General features: G+C 38.1%; 1 protein-coding gene across 1 annotated transcript in view; it reads left to right on the top strand.

The window, feature by feature from the left end:
- ADGB (androglobin) overlaps positions 1-18,152 on the top strand; it is a 249,984-nt gene extending 231,832 nt beyond the window's left edge. The window contains exons 34-36 of the mRNA XM_011959441.1: positions 12,300-12,396; positions 12,957-13,140; positions 17,707-18,152. Coding sequence (XP_011814831.1) covers positions 12,300-12,396; positions 12,957-13,140; positions 17,707-17,892 — 467 coding nt within the window. The 3' untranslated portion in view covers positions 17,893-18,152. The remainder of the gene's footprint in view (positions 1-12,299; positions 12,397-12,956; positions 13,141-17,706) is intronic.
- The last annotated feature ends 531 nt before the right edge of the window (positions 18,153-18,683 follow it).

Here is an 18,683-nt window from a genome sequence, read left to right as displayed (position 1 = left end):
GGAGGAAGTCAATTTCCTGGCCCTCAATGGTTAAACTTACTTGGGGCTCAGTGAGGGTGATGACATGAGCTGGTGCTTGCCCTGGGCACCCTCAGTCCTATTGTTGGGTCATCTGGTTGGGGGATTCTGGACCAGAGAATCTTTGTTCTCTGGGGCAGTGTGCCTTCCAGTAATTGCTTTGGCATAGTGGACATGGGCGAGGGGCAGCTTGTTTCTCACTGGACAATCTTTCTTAAAGTGTCCTTGCAAACCACACAGATAACAAACCCTACCAGGTGATTGTCCTGCTCCATTTTCTGTCCTCTCTGAACCACCAATGTTTGTTTGCCTGAGGACCATGACTAAGGCTGTGGCCTTTCTCTGGTCTTGCCTTTCCTTTTTGGCCTGTTCCTCTTGGTCCTTATTATAGAACACCAAGGTTGCCAGGTTTAATAATGCCTCCAGATTTTGTTCAGGGCCCAGGGCTCACTTTTGGAGCTTTCTTGTGATATCTGCTGCTGATTGGGTAATAAACTTATCTTTTAGGATCAATTGACCCTCAAGGGAGTTGGGTGAGAGGGGAGTATATTTTCTTAAGGCCCACTCGAGGAAGGCAGAAGGATTTTCTTCCTTTCCCTGAGTTATGGTGGACATCCTTGAATAATTCATGGACTTTTTCCTAATTCTCCTTAGTCCTTCTAGAACACAGGTCAACAGATGTTTGTGACTCCAGTCCCCATGATCTGAGTCAATGTCCCACTGGGGATCCATATTGGGTATGACTTGCTGACCGGTAGGCAATTTGTCCCTTTCTTCAGCTGTCATTCTATCATTTACTTGACTAAGATACCAGGTATCTTCAAACTCTCAGGCTGCAGCTAAAGCCACATTCTTTTCATTAAAGGTCAGGGTTTGATCTAACAATAGCATGACATCTCTCCATACCTATCAAGATTATTTGAAAACTTCCTCAGGTCTACCTTGATCTGCTTTAAATCAGAGAGGGAGAAGGGGACATGTACCCGGGTTGGGGCAAATTCCACTCCCCCTACAGCTTGAAGGGACATAACCGTTAGCCCAGGGGTTTGGTGGTCCCTTGGAGATTTCTTTGCTTATTTCCTTCTGGGTGGGGGAGATTAAAGGAGGCTTATCATTAACAGGAAGGGGAGCTGTAGGGAGGCTAGGATACGGAGGTAGGCTGAGACATCCTCCTGTGGAATGTAAATTGTAAGCTTTGCATAGCTATGGATTATCCTTCAATGAAAAGAAAGCTTGGACAAAAGGTATTTCACTCCATTTGCCTTCCCTCTTGCAGAAAAGGTCAAGCTGCAGGATAGTATTGTAATTTATACTTCCCTCAGGTGGCCATTTTTCCCCAACAGAGAGAGAATATTGGGTCCAGGCCGTAGTGCAGAAAAAAGCTGCTTATTTTTCAGGGTTCGCAGGTCAAATTGGTCCCAATGTCTTAAGATGCATTTCAAGGGTGAATTTGTTGATGCCTGAGTGTTTTCCATCTGAAAGAAAAACTGCCCGCATTTTTGTTGTTTGCTTGTTTCCCTGCCCAAGAACCTGCAACAATACCTGGACCCTGCTGTTTGGAATAGTTGCGCTTACCAAAACAGCAGCAGAAACACTAGTTTTCCTCCTGGACCACAAAAAGGACCGAGGAAGGTTGGATTTAGCAGCCCTTACTGACGCATTCTCAAAAACATGCACCCTTGCCTTTCCTCTTAGACCCCAAAGAGGTCTGAGAAAAATTGGATTTAGTGACCCTTAATGACATATTCTCAAAAACCTGGTAGTTACAGTCCTAAGCATTTTTTCATGTTAGTATTGGGACCTTATCCTTATCCTATAAAGCTGATATGCCTCAAAATGGAGTGGAGGGCCATACCCTGAGGGAGGGAAGGGATCTTCAGGGTTGAAAGAGTGACACCTTTTTTCCTCACTTCTCGTCACATGAATAGGAAGGATATAATTTCTGAGACTCCTCATACCCTAGCTTCAGGAATAGCCTTTGTTAGGCCTGGTAGTCCAAGGAGGGATCCTAAAATTCCAGAGAGCCTCTCCCTGACAGACTTTGGGCAAAAATTAGGTCTTTCTGATTGGTGAGACCAGGTGCCTAAAGAAGGGAGAAGAGTTCTGAAATTTATATTAAAAAATCATCCTTAGAGGAGAAACTAAAAGAGCACCAAGGACAGGGAGTGGTTTTTAGAATCAGGACTAACCTCAGATAAGTGGGAGGAAGTTTGTCTGATAGGCACTAGGACCCAGGAGGCAACGGTCAGGATAGATAGGATAGATGGGTGAGCCTCGCTTGGGTGATGTAACTTTGAGAGTTCTGCTCATGGCTGCAGGCTCAACTAACTTTGTTGGGACCCCGGAGCTGAACGGCTTTCCTCTCTGTTGACCCTTGGCTCAGCCCATAAGTACAGGAAAAGTGGATGCTTGTTCCAGGTAAACCAATGCTGCTGACTCCAAAGAGTTGGGGGTTGTTAGAGAGCCCTTTCCCTGAAAGCCTGATACCCATGTCTTTAGTCCAGCAGCTGCACTAGTCACTTTTAACTGGCCAACAGGTGCCCAGTGTTTAGTCCCTGAATTCTAAGGAAAAATAGGACAGAAGAGCAAGTGAAGGGGGTCTGGTGGTACTCACTGCATGGCGATATCCCAGACGAGCCCCCATGATGTCTGAAGTTTGTTCCTTCTGGTGGGTTTGTGGTCTCGCTGACTTCAAGAATGAAGCTGTGGACCTTCACAGTGAGTGTTACAACTCTTAAAGATGGCATGGACCCAGAGAGTGAGTGGTAGCAAAGTTTATTGTGAAGAGTGAAAGGAAAAGCTTCCATAGCATGGAAGGGGACCCAAGCAGGTTGCCACTGCTGGCTGGGGTGGCCAGCTTTTATTCCCTTATTTGTCCCCTCCCATGTTCCATTTCTGTCGTATCAGAGTGTCCTTTTTTCAATCTTCCCAGCGATTAGCTACTTTTAGACTCCTGATGATTGATGCATTTTACAGAGTGCTGATTGGTACATTTTAAAGAGTGCTGACTGGTGCATTTTACAGAGAGCTGATTGGTGCATTCTACAGAGTGCTGATTGGTGCATTTTACAATCCTCTTGCTAGCTACAGAGCACTGATTGGTACATTTTTACAGAATGCTGAGTGGTGCATTTTACAATCCCCTTGCTAGCTACAGAGCACTGATGGGTGTGTTTTGCAATCCTAGCTACAGAGTCCTGATTGGTGAGTTTTACAATCCTCTTGTAAGACAGAAAAGTTCTCCAAGTCCACACATGGCCCAGGAAGTCCAGCTGACTTCACCTCCCACCATGAAGGAAAACTGACTTCCCCTCCCTCCAAGAAGAGGTGTGCCATTGTATGATTCCAGCACTGAAACACTGCCAAGTACCCCAGGGGCTATGGTTGTAGAGTAATCCAGTTTTGGAACCAAGGTTCAGATGCTGAGCTCTTTTCAGGATCTCTGTGTGTGAGCATATGTGTGCCTGCTGTTGGTAGGCCACCTCTTGGTACTTACTCCTGGAGAAGCATCACTCATGAAAGATTATGGATTATAGATCTTTTGAGAGATTTCTGTGGTTTGGCTCCTACATTGTTATAGATATTCGTAACTCCTCAAAAGTTGTCTTATTTTTCAGCTTCTTGTTTTCATGTGTTGAATCATGTAGAACAACTTCCCTTGTAAAGGGCGTATAAACAATACCATTACAGATCTCACTTCTAAGCTTTGCTCCCCAACTACAAGTTGTCATCAAGAATCCAGTGATTTTGTTAGCTTTCCCTTTTACCTCGCGGTACCTTGGAATCCACCTCTTCCAGAGGTTGGAGGTAATATTGGTCTTTATTCTCAAATATTTTTCCCTGACCTCAGGACCAGTCAAATATTATTCACCATGTCTTTTGACTCTCCTACTATCACAATGAAGTTTTTTTCTATCACTCTGTTGCAAATGGAAACATTTGTAAAATAGAATAAAAATGACCCAGCAATGTGTAATTGCTTTAAAATATTTAAAACTCATTCTCACTTTCAGAATTTATCCCACAAAGGACCAATTTGCAGATGGAAGATGGTACACATACACACACACAAAACTCACATTGAGCATATTATTCTAGAGGCCCAAGGACATCGTACTAGGCTCACAACCTATTCTGAAATAGCATAGCTTTGGAGATGGGTATCCAAGTGAACCTTCTCTGCCTTCTTCCCTCTTTCCCTATTTAAATATAAATACTATGGAAAGATATAAGAAAAAACAAACATCTAATCAGGAAATATTTTCTTTCCAGTTAAAGTCAGCAGAACTGGTGATTTACAGAAACGATCCAAGTTTGAAATGCCAAAAATACACCCAACATAAGTAAATTCACAAGAAAAGCAAATGAATTTTAGAAATCTAAGATCTCATAAAACCATGATGAAAAAAGAAGTTATGGCCTACTGGTTTCTAAAAGAGTCATATTATTAAAATGTTAATACTTGGGGGATGTTTTATTTCATGTTATAAAATGGAAAACATGAATTTTTTCTATATTTTACTAATAGATCAGTGTTGGGATTTATATTACTATTTTCTCACAAGTTTATCATGATTTTATATATTTTTGAAAAAAATGAAAAAATAATTTGGATATTATGGTTTTTCATATTTTTAAAAGTTTGTAGTAAATTACATTTCTGAATGAGTTATAACTTCTAACAAATTATAAATTAATCAATTTTCCATATTACTGTAGCCTATTACAACAACATTTACGTGCAAAATTAAATAGTTAAGGAAAGGGGACTGGGACCTGTGGAATGGGAGAGTGAGGACTTGACACAACTTCTCCCGAAAAAAGCAGGAAGCAAAAATAAACTAGAAAAAAATATATATTAAAATGTTTCAGAAACCTAAAAATGAACTGAAGGCATAAAACTAAATAAAAAATAATTACTAAAACTAAGAACAACGACAAAAAAGGAATCTAATTTTATTCATTTCCTATTGATTTTGTAACAAATAACCACAAGCTTCATGATTTAAAGTAATACAAATTTTTTATCTTGTATTTCTGAAAGGCACTAATGTTAAAATCAATGTGTTGGCAGGCCTGCATTCCTCCTACAGGCTATAGGGAAGGATCCATTTCCTTTTCCACCTTCTAGGGTCACTTGACTTCTTGGCTGTGGCTTGATTCTCATATTCAAGGCTAGCAGGACAGCATCTTCAACTCTCTCTCTCTCCCTCTCTCTCTTGCCCCTTCTTCCATGCCCATTGTCTTTTCTCCTTCTTTGATTTTTCTGCTATCTCCATCTTTTCCCTATAAGGGCTCTTGTGATTATATTGTGCCCACCTGAATAATCTGGAAATTTTTTTTTCCATTTTAAGATCCTTAATCACATCTACAAAGGTTTTGTCATATAAGGTAACACAGTCACAGGTTGCAGGGATTAGGATGTAGGCATCTTTGGGGGTGTATTAGTTCCTCTACCAAACTTGGTAGGAACGGTGGGCATCTGTGGCATATTAACGTGGGGTTCTCTCATCAGTTCCAAGGTTTGTAGCACAGCAACCATGAGGAGCAGCAGTCTTGATACCAATGCTAGATGGAGGCTTATCTGATTTGAGGCTTCATGGAAAGTCCCCATGCCCATTGACATTGTTGAAAGCAATGGGGAACTTGATGGCAAACAACTGGGAATAGCCAACATCACAGCTGCCTGAGACTGTGATACTGGTCAAGGAGCAACAGATCAGCCAAAAATAAGACAGGGAGATCTGAGTAATGTAAGAGCCATTGTGGGCTTTGATAAGCTTCTAATATTTTGGTGCACCTGAATGGCTACATACACGTTGGGAATGTGTGCACACTAGGAGAGACTACAGAGGGTCCATCTTATCTTCTTGTCCTTGTTTCAGTATGAGACCTTAAACCAGTGAAAGTGGGGACAGCTTTGTACGCTGCCAGAACTTTGAATGTGTACTCTAAAATACATAAAGATCTCCTTGTCAAGAGTGGAAGCTATACTAAATCAAGGTGTTTAAGAGAAATCTTCGAGAAAATATTATATAACCACTATTCTGACCGATTGGTGACTCCAAGGAAGCTAGGATTAAAAATAAAAAATAAAAATTAAAGAAAATCGTTAGAAACATCATTAGCTGAAAATTGCAGGGGAAATAAGACTCTACAAGCAAATTACTAAGTAAATAAACAACTAAACAAAGAAAAGCCACAATAATCCCTTGGGGAATCAGAATGCAGAGTAACTATAATGTATTAGATCGATTGCACATGGGAACAGGCTAAAATTTCATGACAAAGACACCTAAAAGCAATTGCAACAAAAGCAAAAATTAACAAGTAGAATCTTATTAAACTTAATAGCTTCTGCACAGTAAAAGAAACTATCAACAGAGTAAACAAACAACCTACAGAAAGGGAGAAAATTTTTGCAACTCTCCATCTTACAGGTTGTAATATTCAGCATCTATAAGTAACTTAAACAAATTTACACGAGAAAAACAATCCCATTAAAAAGTCGGCAAAGGACATGAACAGACGTTTTTCTAAAGAAGTCATACATGCAGCCAATAAGCAAATGAAGAAAAGCTCAACGTCACTGATCATTGGAAAAATATGTATTACAACCACAATGAGATACCATCTCACACCAGCCAGAATGGCTATTATTAAAAAGTCCAAAAATAATAGATGCTGGTCAGGCTGTGGAGAAAAAGGAACACTTACACATTGTTGGTGGGAGTGTAAATTAGTTCAACCATTTGATCTAGCAATCCCATTACTGGGTATATACCCAGGGGAATATAAATCATTCTACCATAAAGACACATGCATGTGAATGTTTGTTGCAGCACTACTCACAAAGATATGGAAGCAACCTAAATGCCCATCAGTGACAGACAGGATAAAGAAAATGTGGTACATATGCACCTTGGAAGTCAAACTGTCGCTGTTTGCTGATGAAATGATCGTATACTGAGAAAAGCCTAAAGACTCATCCAAAAAGCTCCTGGATCTGATAAATGAATTCAGTAAAGTTTCAGGATGCAAAATCAATGTACATTAATAAGCAGCACTATTATACATCAGTAGCAACCAAACTGAGAAACAAATCAAGACTCAATCCCTTTCATAATAGCTGCAAAGAAAAAAAAAAAAACTTAGGGATTTACCTAACCAAGGAGGTGAAAGAGCTCTACAAGGAAAACTATAAAACACTGCTGGAATAAATCATACATGACACAAACAAATGAAAACACATCCCATGCTCATGGATGAGTAGAATCAATATTGTCAAAATGACAATACTGCCAAATGCAATCTACAATTTCAATGCAATTCCCATCAAAATGCCATCATCATTCTTCACAGAACTAGAAAAAAAAATCCTAAAATTCATTTGGAACCAAAAAAGAGCCTACATAGTGAAAGGATGACCAATCTGCATAGCCAAAGCAAGACTAAGCAAAAAGAAAAAATCTAGAGGCATCACATTGCCCAACTTCAAACTCTACTGCAAGGCTATAATTACTAAAACAGCAAGGTACTGTCATAAAAACAGACAATGGAACCGAATAGAGAACCCAGAAATAAAGTCAATTACTTATAGCTATCTGATCTTCAAAAACCAAACAAAACAGAAAGTTCAGAAAGGACATGTTATTCAACAAATGGTGCTGGGATAATTGGCACGCCATATGTAGAAGAATGAAATTGTATCCTCATCTCTCATCTTATAAAAAAGTCAACTCAAGATGGATCAAAGACTTAAATCTAAGACAAGAAACCATAAAGACTCCAGAAGATAACATCAGAAAAACCCCTTAGGCAAAGATTTCATGACCAAGAACCCAAAAGCAAATGCAACAAAAACAAAGATAAATTGATGGGACTTAATTAAACTAAAAAGCTTTTGTACAACAAAAGAAATAATCAGCAGAATAAACAGACAACCCACAGAGTGGGAGAAATTCTTCCCAAACTATGCATTTGACAAAGGACTAATATCCAAAGTCTACAAGGAACTCAAACAAATCAGCAAGGAAAAATAACAACCCCATCAAAAAGTGGGCTAAGGACATGAATAGACAATTCTCAAAATAAGATACACAGATGGCCAACAAACATATGAAAAAATGCTCAACATCACTAATTATCAGGGAAATGCAAATCAAAACCACAATGTGATACTACCTTATTCCTGCAAGAATGGCCACAATCGAAAAAACAAAAAATAATAGATCTGGGTGTGGACATGTTGAAATGGGAGCACTTTTATACTGCTGGTGGGAATGTAAACTAGTACAACCACCATGGAAAACAATGTGGAGATTCCTGAAAGAACTAAAAGTAGAACTACCATTTGATCCAGCAATACCACTACTGGGTATCTACCTAAAGGAAAAGAAGTCACTATATGAAAAAGACACTTGCACATACACGTTTATAGCAGCACAGTTTGCAATTGCAAAATACAGAACCGGCCCATCAACCAACCCATCAATCAAACAACCCATCAACCAACAAGTAAAGTGTGGTGTATACACACACACACACACACACATACATATATACGTATATATGCATATATGCACACACCATGGAATACTGCTCAGCCATAAAAGGAAATGAAATAATGGCATTCACAGCAACCTGGATGCAGTTGGAGACCATTATTCAAAGTGAACTAACCCAGGAATGAAAAATGAAAGATTGTATGTTCTCACTTATAAGTGGGAGCTAAGTTATGAGAACACAAAGGCATAAGAATGACATAATGGACTTTGGGGACTGGGGGAAGGGTGAGAGGAAGGTGAGGGCTAAAAGAGTACACATCGGGTACAGTGTACACATACACAGCTCAGGTGATGGGTGCACCAAAATCTCAGAAATCACCACTAAACAATTTATCCATATAAACAAGCATTACCTGTTCCCAATAAACCGATTGATAATAAGTAAGTAAATAGTTGGAGATTCAGCAGTGGAAAAAAAAAAACCAAGTTGGATAGAAAGTAATAAAGTAGGCCTAAAGAAAGAATAAGGAATAAAAAAATTTTAATGAGACAGAAAACAAAGGAAATAAAGAAAATTCATCAAAATTAAGGCAAATTTAAACACATTCACAATAAACAAGCACTTGTTTGTGCTTGCTTGATAATTTGTTTCCAGATGATCTGCCTTAAAACAAATACTAAAGGAAGTCCTTCAGGCTGAAAGAAGGTGACATCCAAAGGGAACTCATATCCACAAAGAAAGGTAATTATGTACGTAAATTTTAGAAGACAACATAAATAGATTTTCCATTTTTTTTTACTTATTTAACAAATAATTATTACAAAACTATATTTTTGGGCTTATAATGTACAAACATATATAACAATAATGCACAAACAGTGGGAGAAGGAACAAAGAAAGAAAACTCACAACAAACTGGTAATACAAAGGGATTTCCTCAGACTGATAAAGGATAATTAGGAAAAACCTATAGTAACCATCATACTTAATGGTGAACCACTGAATAATTTCAGCCTAAGGTCAAGAACAAGGCAGGATGTCTACTGTAACCACTTACATTCAACATTTTAATGGAGGTTCTTGCTAATTCAATCAAGAAAGAGAAATAAAACACGTCAATCTTAGAAACAAAGAAGCGAAACTCTATTCTCAGACAACACTCTCCTATATGCTAACATTCTAAGAAATCAGAAAAAGAAAAACAATGAATACGTGAGTTTGGCAGGGTCACATGATGAAAGATTAGTAAACATAAATCAATTTTATTTCTATGTATTATTGACGAACAATCAAAATTGAAATTGAGAAGAACGTGTTATTCAAAACAGCATCAATAATAAATACATGGAAATAAATTTAACCAAGTATAGAATTTATGTATTGAAAACTACAAAACATCACCAAAGGAAATTTTAAATTATCTAAATAAAGAGATCATTTATGCTTTGGACTATAAGACCTAATGTTCAGATAGTAATACCTTTCAAATTGGTATGTAGATTCAGTATAATCTCTATCAAAATCATAGTAGACATTTTACATAATTTGATATGCTATTCCCAAAACTTACATGAAAATGCAAAAAAAAAAAAAAAAAACAGAATGGCAAAATAATTTTGAAAAAAAAAAGATCCAAGTGGGAGAGGAACTCACTCAACCTGATAAAGACTTTCTACAAAAAAACCTATGGCTAACATTAATGGTGAGGAATTGGAAGCTTTGCCACTAAGATGAGGAGCAAGCCAAAGATGTCCTCTGTTACCACTCTTTTTCAACATGTACAAGAACTCCTAGAAAATACAATAAGACAAGGAAATGAACTAAATAGATATAATAATTGGGAAGAAAGAAAGAAAGCTCCTGGCCAATGTGGCGAAACCCCATGTCTACTAAAAATACAAAAATTAGCTGGGCGTGGTGGCACGTGCCTGTAATCCTAGCTACTCGGGAGGCTGAGGCAGGAGAATCACTTGAACCAGGGAGGCAGAAGTTTCAATGAGCCAAGGTCACGCCACTGCACTCCAGTCTGGTGACAGAGTGACACTCTGGAAAAAAAAAAAAAAAAAAGGAAGGAAGGAAAAGAAAGAGAGAGAAGGAGGGAGGGAAAGAAATGAAAAGAGAGAGGGAAAGAGGAAGGAAGGAAGGAAGGAAGGAAGGAAGGAAGGAAGGAAGGAAGGAAGGAAGGCAGACTGTATTTGTTTGCAGATGGTGTGATTGTGTAATAGATGTACCACTCTGGTAAGGGATGTTAATAATGGGGGAGGCTATGTGTGTATGGGAGGAAGGGGGATATGGGATATCTCTGTATGTACTTCCTGTCAATTTTACTGTGAAACGTAAAACTGTTTCTGTTGTTGTTGTTGCCGTTGTTGTTGTTTTCTGAGATAGCGTCTCACTCTGTCGCCCAGGCTGGAGTGCAATGGCAAGATCTTGGCTCACTGCAATCTCTGCCACCCGGGTTCAAGCGATTCTCCTGCCTCAGCCTCCCGAGTAGCTGGGATTACAGACGGCTGCCACTGTGCCCAGCTAATTTTCCTATTTTTAGTAGAGACGGGATTTCACTATCTTGGTCGGGTTGGTCTTGAACTCCTGACCTTGTGATCTACCTGTCTTGGCCTCCCAAAGTGTTGGGATTACAGGCGCGAGCCACCGCACCTGGCCCTAAAACTGCTCTTAAAAATAAACTCTTTTCTTTTTTAAATGAACCAAGCGGGGAGATTTTTACTATGTAATTTCAAAATTGGTCATAAAGTTAAAAATAATGATCAAAACACCATGGTTTGACACTTTCTTTAAAAGTTAAAGAATTTTACCATATGACCCAGTAATCCACTCCTACTTACATAAAATGTCCAGGAAAGACAAATCTGTAGAGACATAAATAGATTAATGATTGCCCGGAGTTTGTGGTGAGAACACAAAGTGACTATTATAGGACAAAAGAGAGATCTTATTTGAATGATGAAAATGTTTTAAAACTTGATTTTGTTGATGGTCACACAACTTGGTAAATTTACTAAGAAGTATTGAATTAGAACCTTAAAATAGTTGAATTTTATGTATGTAAATTACACTTCAGTAGTTTTAAAAAAAAAAAATCAGTGGTCTGGAAATGCTGAAAAGTTAATATCGTAGACTCAAGTCTCTTAAATCTGTTTTTGTGGGTTCACTACTGGTCTATGGATTAAAAAGCTACTGTTAATTTGATTTTCAGTGTTTATCTTTTATATATTGCCTACTCCACTGGACTATAAGTTTATTAAAGGTAAAATACTATTTTCAGTATTTCAGTATAAATATGTAAAAAATCTATTTATATCCCAAGCCCAGTAGTACTTAGCGTAGCATTCAGGCAAAGCCCAGTCTCATTAAATACTGGGCCATTTAACTTGTTAATAATGAAATTTTGTAACTTAACATAAGACTTGTTTTTATTAATGGAGACTAATCCTCCTCCATTTAACTGTGATTAGAATAGCATTTTGTTAATTTTTCATTTTTGTCATCTTTATTTAACTAAAAGCATAGTAACACCAGCTAGAGGATAAACAAAATATAAGCATATAATTATATATTATTAACATTGTATTAAATAAGATAAGTCCAATCAATGGTAGTTTTACAACAGCAAATATTATTTTCAATTAAAATGAGATATAGTCATTTAGTTAGTCATTATTGATTATTTTTTAAAGCCGAGTTTTTTTTTGTTATGTGTGTGTGTGTGTGTGTATGTGTGTGTGTGTGTGTGTGTGTGTGTGTGTGTTTTAAAGAAACAGGACCTCGTACACGATCTCCAACAATTTTGGAAACATCTCCACGACTTATTCGAAAAGCACTCGAATTTATGGATTTAAGTCAATATGTTCGGTAAGTTTTCATAAACATGATTGATGCAGACAACTGTGTGTTTTGTTAAATCAATTATTAAAATATTTAAATGTTTTCTGTAAAGATTTAATTTGAGGCCTGATTAAGTGAGATGAGCTACAGAAAATTTCTATCACACCTGCTGCCATTGTTTAATTAGATTCAATTTTTAATAACTAGATGATAGGAGTAATATAAATATATTAAGCATATTTATAAGTTTGGAAACATTGTCAAAATTACCTAGCTACATAAATTCAAAAGGAAAACCTACAAGATATTCTTATAGTTTTGAACACAAGTTTCACAATCACCTCATCAAGTGTTGAATCCAAATTTACTGATATTCTCCAAAATACTTTCCTAAAATATCAGTGAGTCAATAAATGGACCATAGCATATCCAGAAAATAACCATTTAGTTTTTTCTATCACTAATGTTTTATTTGACTCAGACCACCACATTGTTGATATGATTTAAAATTGTTTGCCGTCTAAAGTGAAGCTTATTCCAGAGTTCCCAAATGAAAATTGTATCTTTTGATGATTTTTTGTATCAAGGAAAACAGATACAGATCCTCTGCTGCAAACAGATGAATCGAATCAGCAGCAGGCAATGCAAAAGGCAGAAGAAATTCATCAGTTTCGACAGTACAGGAGCAGAGTCCTTAGCATTCGAAACATTGACCAAGAAGAGCAGTTGAAGTTAAAAGAAGAAGTCCTGGATATGTATAAGGAAATGCGGGTGAGTCTAAGAGCACATACATAGATTATAGTTGGCAAATTCTTTCATAACAGTAAAAAGAAATTATACAATTAAATAATATTTGTACAGAAAAGTCTTGAAAACCTAGGTTTTTATGATTCACACTTCTAGGAAAACATCACAAATTTGATTCTATACATCTTGCCTCACTCCCTCCCTAAAATCCCCCTAAAATGCAGTGTTGGGAATCTATGCTCAAAGATGGAAAGAAAAGGAGAGAAGACAACAACAAAATTATTTGTTCAAATTGGAAAATAACTGGATTAAGATCACATTAACCGGCTTGAGACACACAAATCCTAAACTGGCAATGGGAAAAGTCTTAACAAGCCAATTAGCTCCTTAGAATTCCTACAGAATCCTTCAAAGCTCAGCAGTTGGTGGCACCAGATATGTTAGGAAGTAAAAGTGATGTAGGAGGAAAATGAAAATAGTTGGGTTTGTTCAGCTTAAGGCTATTTAGGAATTGCAGATCACCACTTCAACTTTTTGCATCCAGATTATTGTCAACCGTTCACCCCAGCAGAAGAATAGACGTCCGTTAGTTAGAGATGGCAACTTTATTGAAAGTGGGAGTATCGTACTAGAAAAGGGGAAATTCAGTAAATGTATATGGATAACTTCCCACTATGGAGAATGAGAATCTTTTTTTCTCCCTCCTCCCTGCAACACACACACACACACCCCTACATATTCCCAAAGTCACTAAAACCTATAGGACATTGTAAATATTTTAGCTACAGTGAGACTGTCATTTCCAGTAATGGCTCATGTGAGGAATGCGCCCATTTGACATCTCTTCTTGTTTGTCCAATAGGCACCTCAAACAGAACCTCTCTAAATCCAAATTCAAGAATGCTTGCCCTCCTACCCATCTCAGCGCAAACATGTCACCCCACCAAGATTCTCCAGCTCAGTCAATACCAATTACATTCTTTTAGTTACTCAAGCAGAGACTATGGAGACATCTTTGACTTCTCTCACTCCTCACGTGCAATCTGTTGTCAGAACCTCTCAACTCTACATTGAAAATATATCCAGAATTTGATGATTTCTTACTATCTCTGTTCCCACCATCCTAGCCTAACCTGTCATTCTTTCTTATTCAGAAGATTGCTACAGCCCAGTTACTGATCTAACTGCTTCCATCTTTGCCCCTCCGCAATGTGGTCTCTGCTTTGCCACCAAAACAATTGTACCAATCATGACAAACTAGCCTTATCCTGTGGTAATAAAACCCCCTATATCACAGTGGCCTAACATAGTGTTTGGTAAACTCATTTTCTGTAAAGGGCCAAAAAGTAAATATTTATGTTGCATCTACTCAACATTGCCAATTTTTACACAAAATCACAGATAATACCTAAATAAATAGGATAATGGCAAAATAAATAAAACTTTACTTAGAAAAACAAGCCATAAGCCAGATTTACTTTACAGGCTTAAGTTCGCTAACTCTGGCTAAAAACAGTAAAACAGTATTTCTCATTCCAGCTATGTGTCCAATGTAGTTCAATAGAGCATTCTTTTACTTATTAAGATCCCCAGGCTGAAGGAGCTTCCACAGAGACACTTCTACCATGATTACAACAGGGGAAGAGAACATGGGGAATTGCACATTGGCTGTGACTATTTCTACCCAGAAATGGGACGTTCGTTTGCACTCATATTTCACTGATCAGATCAAGTCACATAGTCATATACAACTTCAAAGAAGGAACCTACCTTGGTGAGACCTTGATATCAAACTTACAGCATCAAGCACTGTGAGGCAATGCATTTTTGTTGTTTGTTTTTTTATTTTTTATTTTTATTTTTTGAGATGGAGTCTCGCTCTGTCGCCTAGGCTGGAGTGCAGTGGCCGGATCTCAGGTCACCTGCAAGCTCCGCCTCCCAGGTTTATGCCATTCTCCTGCCTCAGCCTCCCGAGTAGCTGGGACTACAGGCGCCTGCCACCTCGCCAGGCTAGTTTGTTTTTTTGTATTTTTTTGTAGAGACGGGGTTTCACCATGTTAGCCAGGATGGTCTCGATCTCCTGACCTCGTGATCTGCCTGTCTTGGCCTCCCAAAGTGCTGGGATTACAGGCTTGAGCCACCGCGCCCGGCCCCCGCATTTCTGTCGTTTAAACCCAGTTTGTGGTTCTTTGTTACAGCAGCCCCAGTAAACTAATAAAGAGGGAGGGCAATGCTACCAGGTACCTGGAAGATAACCAGCAATATTTTGTGAATTACACTAATGGTTATCATAATGCATATTTAAAATGAAGGTGGAATCATTTCACTTCCCTAATGGCTTTACGTTTCGTTAAGAAAAAAGCCAAAATCTTGATTATGACTTCCAGAGCTTTCCTCTCTATTATTTTTATCAACCTTTGCCAAGCTGACTTTGCCTTTCCACTAACAGCAAGGCATGTTCCCACCTCTGGGCCTTTGACCTCTGGAGCTCTGGGCCTCTTCCTGGAATATTCTTTCCCCAAAGTGTAAAATGGTTTACATTTTCCTTTTATGAGCTCTCTCCTCTAGGGTAACTTATTAGAGAGATCTTCACCAGCTACTCTTTCAAAATTAGTACCCTCAAAATTTGTGTGACTGTGCCTAGCCTTATTTTTCTTTAAAGCACTTACCCTGCATGTACATTTATTTATGGGCATATGAAAATGTAGATATAAATACTATACTTTCATTTTTTATTGTTCTCTGCTAGAATATAGACTATATGTGGACAGATACTCTGTTTAGATTCACTGTTGTTGTCCCTAGAACTTCAGAAGAATGTCTGCTTTGCAAAAGTTTGTTTAATTAATGAATCAGTAAATCAGTGAATGGATATTAAAATTGTCTAAGTTTAATTTATCATGCGGGAAATAATTTATATTAGATTAGAAAACAAAAGGGAATTTCGGGGTTCCTGTTTGTGGTTTTTGTGTGTAATAACCAAGAAAAATGCTACAGATGGAGAGGAAATGGGGAAAAAGTACTAACTCAGCCAGCTTTGAGTTCACACCCATTCATTTATGTGTGAGGCACAGAGAGAGCCCTAGTTTTAATTGAAGCCATTTTAAGAGAAACATGATCGATAACATATTTCTTATCAGATAAGAGAATGAATATATTTTATACTCATTCCTCAAGGGATTACTGATGTATATTAAACTTATTTACACATGCTCCTGAAAATGTCCCTCTCTCCTGCTCATTCTCTTGCTCCGTCTCTTTCTCTCTCTCTTTAATGTGTCACTACTATCATCTTGTACTTGTGCAACTGGTTTTGTCAACCCAGTTTTATTATGGTAGATACAGTACTATTTTTTGCAAAAACTTCAGGAAGACTGATTCTGACATTCAGCTTTTCCAACATCTCAATAAAATTAAGCTGGTTGCATAAAACATGGAAAATGTCTTGATAAATTCAAGGATGAAGACAAAGCAGTAATTTCTAGAAGAGTCTTTTCAGGCTAGCATTTGTGTTTTAATCCTTCTTCTTTGATTATATTATTTTTGAAACAGTAAGCAATTAATATGGCCACTTCCCTCTTAAGAGATGAAGGAGAAAAGGAGGCCGGGCGTGGTGGCTCAAGCCTGTAATCCCAGCACTTTGGGAGGCCGAGATGGGCGGATCACGAGGTCAGGAGATCGAGACCATACTGGCTAACACAGTGAAACCCCGTCTCTACTAAAAAAAAAAAAACACAAAAAACTAGCCGGGCAAGGTGGCGGGCGCCTGTAGTCCCAGCTACTCGGGAGGCTGAGGCAGGAGAATGGCTAAACCCGGGAGGCGGAGCTTGCAGTGAGCTGAGATCCGGCCACTGCACTCCAGCCTGGGCGACAGAGCGAGACTCCGTCTCAAAAAAAAAAAAAAAAGAAGGAGAAAAGGAGAAATCAGCAAAGGTGACTGAACAGGAGCAGCTGGTGAGACAGAAGACAATTTAAGAGCTAAGTGAAGTCAGTTGATCCAGGAGGAGAGCGCATGGTTAAGCAAGAATAAGAACAATAAATGATCTTGGATTTAGCTTCATATAAGGCCTTGGTATCCTTGATGAACACAGTTTTGCTAAAGTGGTGAGAATGAAAGTCAAGCTGACAAGAACAAAGTAACCAATGGATTGGGCCATATTATTTGGAACTTCATCAAATACAGCTCAGATATATTTTTTCAGGGATAGCATACATATGGGAAACTAGTAATATCTTGAGCACAGCTACTTTGCAAGAGACAGTGGGCTTATTAAAATCTCATATAGATTGTATTTGAAATAATTTAAACAGAGAATACCTTTGGCAAAATATGTATGTTTTCTTTACCTTTGACTATGTTTCCTACAAATGTTTTTATTTGCCATACTGTGTTAAAATCTCATGAACCCTTTGTTGCTATGTTTTGTGTATTGATAAGCTTTTGAGACCATACACTAATTTTCATCTTCAATCGTTTTGCCTATGAATGTATGGGCATAAGGACAGGGTAAAGGAATTTCATTTTTTCTTTCTGGGAACATAAACCTTTACCCGTGGAACTTACTTGTTTGGGGTTTTGCTTTGGAACAGGACTCCTTAGATGAAGCCCGACAGAAAATTTTCGACATCCGGGAAGACTACAGAAATAAATTGCTGGAAGCCGAGCGTCTAAAGCTCGAAGCTCTGGCTGCTCAGGAAGCTGCCATGAATCTGGAGACAGAAAAGAAGACCCCAGCTCCTGACAAACAGAAAAAAAAGAAAGGAAAGAAAAAGTAACCAGGGGATGTCCAATACTACCCTGCTTCTGGAGAGACAAAAATCTATTTGTAATAATCTATAACTGCCTGCTGATAAAACAAGATTCTGGGTCAACTGAAAATAGAAATTGTTCTTTCTTAGAAATATTTTCATGATAACTTGTTAGTTTTCCTCAGAAAGCTAGTATTTGAAGCCATTCGAGTTTAAAATGCTCTAATTTCAATAAAATAGCTTCCAAATATTTAAAATGTAATAAAATATTTGTTTGACACTCTAAACTGCCTGCATTTTTAATTAGAAGTGAAACAAGATCATAAATTAATCAACAGGATTATCTTTTAAACTTTCAACAATGAACTCATCAGCACGCCAACATGGCACAAGTATACATATGTAACAAACCTGCACATTAGGCACACGTACCCTCGAACTTAAAGTATAATATTAAAAAAAAAAAAAAATTTCAACAATGAGAAAAGCGGCTTTTGTTCTTAGAAGAAATTTAGTCTCAAACTTTAAAAGTTTAAAAATACTAATAACTATGCTTCAGAATTATGCCCCCCCCCCCTTTTTTTTTTAAGACTGAGTCTCGCTCTGTTGCCCAGGCTGGAGTGCAGTGGTGTGATCTCGGCTTACTGCAACCTCTGCCTCCCGGGTTCAAGCGATTCTCCTGCCTCAGCTTCCTGAGTAGCTGTGATTACAGGCACCTGCCACCACGCCCTGCTAATTTTTGTATTTTTAGTACAGACGGGGTTTCACCATGTTGGCCAGGCTGGTCATGAACTCCTAACCTCAGGTGATCTGCCCGC

Source organism: Colobus angolensis, unplaced genomic scaffold (genome assembly GCF_000951035.1).
Source record: "Colobus angolensis palliatus isolate OR3802 unplaced genomic scaffold, Cang.pa_1.0 Scaffold493, whole genome shotgun sequence".
Classification (NCBI taxonomy): Eukaryota; Metazoa; Chordata; class Mammalia; order Primates; family Cercopithecidae; genus Colobus; species Colobus angolensis.
Note: the sequence above shows the minus strand (reverse complement) of the source record. Positions and strands in the feature narration are given on the sequence as shown.